Genomic DNA, 8628 nt, shown 5'->3' with positions numbered 1-8628 from the left:
ACACTTAAAAGAAACAAACCACACAATTGAAGATGAACAAGTAAAAATCCTAGGAACAGAAAAGAGATGGTTTGAAAGGGGAGTAAAGGAAGCGATTTTTGTTAAAAAATGTTCACCCTCTCTGAACCGTGAAGGAGGTATCAGATTTAACCTGTCTCCTATTTACAATAACTTGTTGACCACCAAGGGACAAAGACAGGCTGATCAGGCTCACGGAAAGTAGCTATTCAGCCCTAGCCCAAACAATCGGCCTAATCAAGACCCAACGATAGGGAATTTAGAAATCAATGGTCACATAGGGGCGTGACTAACCATCCCCACCCAGTCCTCAAATAGGCCACGCTCAGCTTTTTAGCGCAGAGCAATTTCCCGGAGTCTTCACGGAGACTTCAGAGTTGTCTACCGCTGGCGAAGCTTCTGTGAGAGAAGCGAAACGTCCTTTTTTGTTTTTTGTTTTTTACCCACAGGTACAGGTGACGACTGACGGAACCCTTTCTACGATCAACCAGCCACAGAAAATCTGTGCAAGATTACTGGAGGGAATACACCAGCCATTCGTTGAACATTAGATATGGTGGGTGAAATGTGGTTTTCGTTCAGGTCGTGTAAACTACACTTGGGATGTAACAACAACGCTCATTGCCACCATTTCGTTGATCTCATGTTACGATATTAAAACAGTCCATCTTCGTCCAAAAAAAAAAAAAAAAAAAAAAAACAGCTACTTGTTGTCTGCTTCAGCCAAACTACGTAGACCATGATGCTTTGCGCCGCCCAGCCAATAGGAACACACCCTGCACACCATATACACAGAAATTCAAAATGGTGGAGAGCGGCAAATTTACTGTCACTTAGCACAGGCATCCCCAACCGCCGGTCCGCGGACCGGTACCGGTCCGCCGGGCATTTGGTACCGGGCCGCACAGAAAGAACTTGCCTTAATTCCGTTTTATTTCGGAATACGAAAGATGTTTTATTTTGAAAAACTACCGGATTCTCCGTTACATCCGACTATGTCACGCTTGACACACGTCAAGCCACGCTTCTCCATCACGTGACCGATTACTTCAAAACAAAACGCAGGAGCTCGCAAAATGAGTAAAAAAAACTGCTGGAGATCGCAAATGACGGAAGCCTTAAAAGTACGTTCGAGACAACTGGATTAAAGTTATGGCTGAATACTCTGAGATTGCCACAATAGCACTGTTGCTATTTCCGACATCCTACCTGTGTGAGGCTGGGGGGTTTTTGCAGCAACGGCGACGAAAGCAAAATTACAAAGTAGACTGGACATAAACCACACACTTTAGGTGTCATTGTCTCCTATTACCCCGAGATGGGTCCGTCTGGTTGCAGAAAATCAAGCTCGGTGCTGTGGTGAGTCGTCATTTTCATGCACTTTGAATTTGCGTTGTATTGTATTTTGAAGGCATTAAACATTACCATAGACAATACCAGAGTATTGCGGCCAGATTCGACGCTCCTTGTGTTTATTATTATATTTCGAAAACACCACCGTTTTCATGCAGCTCATACCATATTATTTTGTTGTATTATTTCCGCCACACCTTAAATGCCGGTCCCTGAAAATATTGTCTGACATAAACCGGTCTGTGGGGCAAAAAAGGTTGGGGACCCCTGATTTAGCAGATTGAAATTGCAAATGCCGACAAAACATGCCCTGGAGGACATTCTGGGTTGTACTTTAGACAATACAGACACCGTAAACTACAAGCAGAGCTGGATTTTTTGGGGGTAAAAAAAACTCGTGGTTTCTCTGTCATCATGTTCTCTGAAGTAGGAGAGGCATCATGCAGGGAAGTAGCCTCTTCTGTCTTCAACAAAGACATATCTGTGCATCCCAACTACCTCAGTGCCCAGGGTATTGTAAACAGAAGGGGTTATTGTAAATGCCAAGAGGTCTCTTCTCCTCTCGTAATGTTGAAATGGTCGATTAGTGTTTACACTTGATATTTTTATTTAGGTTTATCTTGCTCCCTTATTTGATTTGACTTGTTTGCGAGATTGTTCCAGCAGATTTATTTTGTATTTGCTGTGCACGTTTATATTTATGCGCCAGTTGTGTTTGAACCGACATGAACTTGTTTTGCAAGTGACATGATGTTCCCAATAGATTTACAGTCGAACGTTTCACTGAAAAAGGAACATCTGTTTTAGGCAGCAATTACCGGTTGGTGTATTGTTCCTGTCTTAACTTGAATTTTGCCCTTTTGAATTACCAAGTTCTGTAGCCATGATTAAAAAAAAAAAGCCAAATAAGTGATTGGTCAAGCATGTTTCTTTGTCACTGCTTTTTTTTCTGTACAAAAACACAACATATTTTTACCCCCATATTGTCAGCTTTTTTTAAAGCATACAATGATTTTAGACAGTATTGTGACCTTGTTTTTTTTTGTTGTTTTTGTGGGGTTTTTTTTATATTAGCTCACACTTCACCACAATATTGCGCTTTCTATCGCATCGAGAGGTTCATATCATGCTAATTTGGGTATCATTACATCCCGAGACTACATCCTGGACAGGGTATTGTAGGGTGCATCGGAGTTTGCCTATCCAAAGGCATTCAGAGACATCAATGTTGGACTCCACGAAGTCTAACCTTGTTCTTCTCATTATAGACAAGATTCCTGAGTGCAGCCAAGGTTCAGGGGAGCGGGCCAATGGCTTCAGTGAAGCGTGAGTTTCATCATTACTCAGGTGGTTATTAACTGAAATGTGCTTCCCCTACAAGAGGAAGAGGAAGATATAGGGGAAGGAGAGGCACTCAGACTAATGTCGCTGCTCCTCCAAATTGACAGGAGTTAGTTAAAATGATTTATGGATACATCTCCAGTGAAGTGTTTATGCATGGACAACCAAGAGGAGGCCTGATAGCACACTTAGCACATGCTAGACTATAGTCTAGCATGTGCTAAGTGTGCTATCAGGCCTCTTACAGCTAGCTCAAGTTTTCCTAGGTGGAGATGGAGGGCATTGCCAGAGGTTTGAGGCTTCCTGAGTAAGACTGCAGGTCCCTTGGACCTTGGGCAAGCGAAAGAACTTAAATGAGGGATGGCAATCTTTTTAAGTAGAATTGTGCCCTTTCAAGGATACACAAAAGCGAAGTTTGCCTGTTTGTCTTTATGTAGTTGTACAAATTATTCAAAAAAAAAAAAACCTGACCTTACAGACAAGGCAAAACAGCCTGGCCCCTCATTGCTGTTTCTTAGGAGGTAAGTCCCATCACTTCCATTAGACAAGAGGAGAGCTTCAGCAGCATGGCGGGACAGATCATTGTGGTACCATCTACAATAAAAAGATAAGTTAGAGGTCCATGAAGCGATATGACAGATTGTACACAAGGCTCAAAAATAAAATATTTCTTTTGCGTGGCAGTTTTGCTAATCAATTACAGTACTTCATTTGAGTAGCTGGTTCCTAGGTTTGAGGCACTTTTTTTTTAATCACCAAGGACTTGAAGCAAGAGTTTTATTGAACAATAAAAATATGATGCTATATCAAATGAACAGTTGGTTTTCTTTTTTTTTTTTTTACGATACCAACAGTTTTTATTTCTCTAAATCACTGTTTGGAGGAGAAAACTGTATTTTCTTGTCTAGAAACATTTTCAGTGGGTCAATTACAAAGACAAATACAACACTTCTATTTAAACATTGTGCTTCTGAATAGGTTTCATTGTGTTTTAGTAAAGCTCCATTGATTTAAAAAAATGTAATTATGTACTATTATTGTAATTATGCACTACTATTATGTAATTCTGAGGACATTTGTTCTGTAGACCTCAGTGGTACCTCTACTTACGAACGTCTCTTCATACGAAATTTTCAAGTTACGAAACGCCTCAACTGGAAAATATTGCCTCTTGTTACGAATGAAATTTCAAGATACGAAAGGTAAAAAATACGGTATGGGTTGCTCCTCGCAGCTCCGAGTTTCCTGAACGCAACATACTTGTAGCTGTTCTGCCATTGGCTATTACCGCGCATCTTCCTGGCATCCCATTGGCTTATGAGGCACCTCAACTGTACGTGTCTATGTGTGAAGACAGATCGATGTGTTCCGATAGTTTTACGTAAATGTGAATCACCCAGAAAAAGTGTTCACCAGTCTGGCGATAGCTCACGATGCTGATAGTTGCCTTGGACATTTTCGAAGGATTGTTAAAAGCCGACAAGCAAACGTCCTTTGATCAGTTCCTGACAAAACGCCAGGCAAAAACCAACTCTGAGAGAGAAGATTAACTAAAGAGGGCAAAAAACAATGACGACGCAGTTAAAAGTGAAATGACCATCACTTTTATTCTTGACTCTATTGAGTACGCTTCTTGGCAAAAAGTTAATTTAAAACCATATTTGCATGTTTCAGCTGCTGTCAGGCCAAACCGCCTAACATCTGGGGCCAAAGACTAGGAAATCGATGGCTTCATCTGGCTCCTGTTAAGATATGATTCCTCTTTGTCAGCTGGATTTGAAAGAAACAACGTAGAATGCTGTTGAAGGTATTTCCTGCTTACTGTGATTACAATCACCTTTGGTACCCCCTCACCCCCACTACTTTTATGACCCCTCCAGAGGACATGTCAACATCAAAAGAGGAACTGTTATCTCAAGTATCTGTGTTGCAGCTATTGCTATGAGTACTATTGATCTCAGTCTCTTTCCTGAACATCTGTTTGCACACTTAAAACAACGTATGTAGTGTTAAAGTTTATCTTCTTCCTCCTTGGTTGATTAACGGCCCCCCAAGTGTCTCTTCTGTTGTCCCCCCGCACCTTGGGTCGGTCCCTGATCGCTGTTAAGCCCCCCTGGGGAGACCTCTTATCTCAGGATGTGTGCACAGCGGGGGTTCTGGAACTTGCCATCACACCAAATGGTGGGTAGTGGTGGTTTGGTCTCACCTCGCCACTCCCAACTTCTTCCAGCCACACCCGGTCAGATGTCATGTTACTTTCTTTGTTTCCGGGATTTGCATGAGAGGCGTACCTAACCGCCTCTCATTATCATATTGTCTCTATATAATCTCATGACTGTGTTTCTTCTACGCTTCCTGATTCAAATCTGGACCCCTCAGGAGCCCGAATCGATTCGTAAACTGCAGAAAATAAATTAAAACCCTTCGAAGGAACTGTACATCGCCTCCAGACTTTATTTGGATTAACAACATTCTCCTCGTCCGAAATTCAACGAACACTCCGGGAAGAGGAGGCCGCTCTGACCCCAACACTCCCGATCGGGATGGTGACAGGAAGGAGAGGATGAGAGGAAAAGAGGACATGGAGAGCACAACAATTTGATGGATGGAAAAATGCCATTGAAGAACAAGCTGCATCCCAGTTTGGACTCTTGTTAAATAAAGAAAAGTGCAGCGTTCCAGTTTATGTGCAGTTATATGTGAGGTTCACAAATTATGAAAATAAACATATTTTTATAACAGTCGTTTTTGAGGCTTTTTTTTTGTGTGGGTCGAATAAGGAAAGTATAAATACTGTTTACATATTTTAAACATGCTGGTACCTGTGATGTTTCTTGTTTGAAATAACATTAATGATCACACAGATAACGACATGTAACTGGTCTGTTTTCAACTGCTGGTCGTTTCAGATCTTGACCAACAGAGGATGCTAACATACTGTGGAACAGCTGTGAAATCCTAGTTCATATTTAACTGTATGCAAACATTGCCTTGACGTAAAAACACAAAAAATCCCGAGGGAGGGGGCAAAACCTACTTTGCCGTTTTTTTCACCATTCGCAGGGGGGGGGGGGGGGGGTCCGGTACCAATCAACTGCGAAAAATGAGGGATTACTGAATGTACAGTATATATTATCAAATAAATCTACTGAGTAAAGCTCAGCAAAACTTTGCTTTTCACTTTGATTTGTTCCTGCTTCATAATGATGGTCAATGTTTGGCTTGTTTGTGAATTTTATTTCATGAAATTCTGACTCGATGCTATGATAAAGAATGAAAGAAGCATGCACGGCCACCCCTTCACTGAGCCACCCAGGTGAAAATTTTCTGAATGCACCCCTGGATGACTTACGCTTGTGCTGGCTCTGGAAATAACTTGATTCACCATACTGAAGAGTAATGTGAATATTACTTGACAGTAGTGGTAAATACTTTATTTTTTTTTCAGACATCCAGACAAGCTCGCTATCAAACCAAATTAGTAATAGTAATGGTAGTTACCGAGATGTAGGTGTCGCAGCGCAAAAATTAGGGGGTGTTGATAAAGTAGGAGCACCAAATAAACACACACACACACACACACACAAACACACACAGTATATTGAAGGGATTTTCATTCACAGTATAGGCTTTCATATTGCTGTATTGCCGTTTTTCATACATTCACAAAATACTTGCTGTTGTGTCAGTACTGCTTTTCATGGTTATAGATGATTCGTGTGAAGGTTTGGAATGTGTGACCGCAAATAATGATGTTTTGCTGAGTGTAAATGAAAGACTGTTTGCATTTGGGTGTGATTGAGGAAGAGGTGAGTGCCAAGGTGCCATGAGCAAGGGGGCACCCCGGCCAGACCACTGGACCGGAGATCACAATCGGCACTTAAAAGGGCCTCCATAGCAGGACAACCGCTTCCAACAACAAAAGACGGCCAAAGGTGGAAGACCATATCCACATCAAATGAAGATTCACAATAGAATGACAATTCACACCAAATCTGACAGATTCAGTTGACAACACCCGGACTGTCCTCTCAGACAATTTGTCCATGCCTGAAAACACACACACACACACACACACACACACACACACACACACTCACACACACACACACACACACACACACACACACACACACACACACACACACACACACACACACACACACACACACACACGCGTCTTTGTCACTTTGCCTCACTACCCTCGTGGTTAGGAGAAGTTGATGACCCAGAGCTCTGTTTAGATTCTAACAAACACACAAACACATACTGTACACGCCATGATGAGCAACAGCCTGACACGGAGGCATGCAACGTACTTTTGCAGTCTGTTAACTATTGTAGCTCACACGTACCATTTTAAAGTGCTTCCCCTCGACCCTCTAGATTCCTATTCTTTGCCCGTGCACTCGGTGAATTGTACACACAACAAACTCTGAAAGAGAATAATGATAACGATAAAAGATATAGCGCAACAGCTCTGATCACAAGCTGCAATTGCAGACTGCTGAGCGTTAACAACTTCCGGTGACGCGGGTCACGCACCACCGTAAGTTAAAGATTTACCTGCTTTATTTTATTTTTTAAATACTTTTTGTGAAAATTAGACTGATGGGATGATTAGGGTCCAGTGTATATTAACACAAAAACTATATGACTAACAAGCACAAAGACACACAAATGGTTGTTTTTTTACTCCTCTACATCCCTCGAGATCGACTTAGGACCAGTCTGCGATCTACTGGTCAATCTCGATCAATGTAATCGGCACCCCTGGGTCAAATAGTGAGAAACCTAAAAATCCTGACACACACACACACACACACACACACACACACACACACACACACAAACACACATGTACATATGCTGTGCAGGCCAATAAAAATACATTTGGCATTGCAACAACCATTTCAAGCAGACCATCCAGTGAGCTAACATTTTGACAAAAGAAAATGTCAGTGTCACTGACTTCGAAGAGATAAGGAGCCAATTATGCTTTTGTGTGATGGCTCGAGTGTAAAACGATCCCAGGCAGTCTTACCCTAAATCTACGAGCTCATCATGCAGATCCTCAGCAGACGCTTGAACGAAAAAACTCATCTTGCCAAGAGGATCCATTCACTGCAACAATTGTTGGCTCATTGCCTCCTATTTGAAACAAGGAGCAAGGCAGAAGTGAAAGCGGACAGAGAGGCACGCCTAACAGGAAATACATTTTCAGTCTTGAGTCTACCCAGATGTGAAACAAAACAGCTCAATGTGTCCATCTATTCACAGCATGCAGACCTTGACTGAACTCATTTGCTGGACATTTCCCTTCAGCCTGATGAAGGAGAATCATTCTTGGATTTGTGCAGAAACTGCACAATGCAGTAATACAGCACTGTAGTCATGTCTGACTTTGAAAAACCTTTTCAAATTCTATTGGTGCTAATTTGCTTGTTATTTCAACACACTGATTGTAAAGAAAAAAATCACGAGTCATGACATTCAGCTATGTACTGACTGCCATTAAAATGTCAGTTTCAGGAGCAAGCAGGTAAGTAAGGGATCCAACAAACATGGACAAGGGTAAAGTTATGAGAAGACATTTATTTACTGAAAAAAAAGTAAGAGGGCGGCCCGATAGTCGAGTGGTTGGCGCGTCAACTTCACAGTGCAGAGGTATCGGGTTCAATTCCAGCTCCGGCCTTCCTTTGTGGAGTTTGCATGTTGTCCCCGTGTTTGCTTGCGTGGGTTTTCTCTGGGTCCTCCGGTTTCCTCCAACATTCCAAAAACATGCATGGCAGGCTGATTGAACACTCCAAATTGTCCCTAGGTGTGAGTGTGAACGCGAATGGTTATTCGTTTCTGTGTGCCCTGCAATTGGCTGGCAGCCGGTTCAGGGTGTCCCCAGCCTACTGCCCAAAGACA

At 42.2% G+C, this 8628-nt stretch overlaps 1 protein-coding gene across 1 annotated transcript in view; it reads right to left on the bottom strand.

Annotated features, from left to right (window-relative positions):
* Positions 1-7941, bottom strand: part of dapp1 (dual adaptor of phosphotyrosine and 3-phosphoinositides) — a 15034-nt gene extending 7093 nt beyond the window's left edge. Inside the window, exons 1-2 of the mRNA XM_019888841.1 lie at positions 7757-7941; positions 3184-3306 (exon numbers count right to left, since the gene is read on the bottom strand). Of these exons, the coding sequence (XP_019744400.1) occupies positions 3184-3306; positions 7757-7833 (200 nt within the window). The 5' untranslated portion in view covers positions 7834-7941. The remainder of the gene's footprint in view (positions 1-3183; positions 3307-7756) is intronic.
* Between the last annotated feature and the right edge of the window lie 687 nt (positions 7942-8628).

The sequence above is a fragment of the Hippocampus comes genome, unplaced genomic scaffold, assembly GCF_001891065.2.
Source record: "Hippocampus comes isolate QL1 unplaced genomic scaffold, H_comes_QL1_v1.1 scaffold254, whole genome shotgun sequence".
In the NCBI taxonomy this organism is placed as follows: Eukaryota; Metazoa; Chordata; class Actinopteri; order Syngnathiformes; family Syngnathidae; genus Hippocampus; species Hippocampus comes.
Note: the sequence above shows the minus strand (reverse complement) of the source record. Positions and strands in the feature narration are given on the sequence as shown.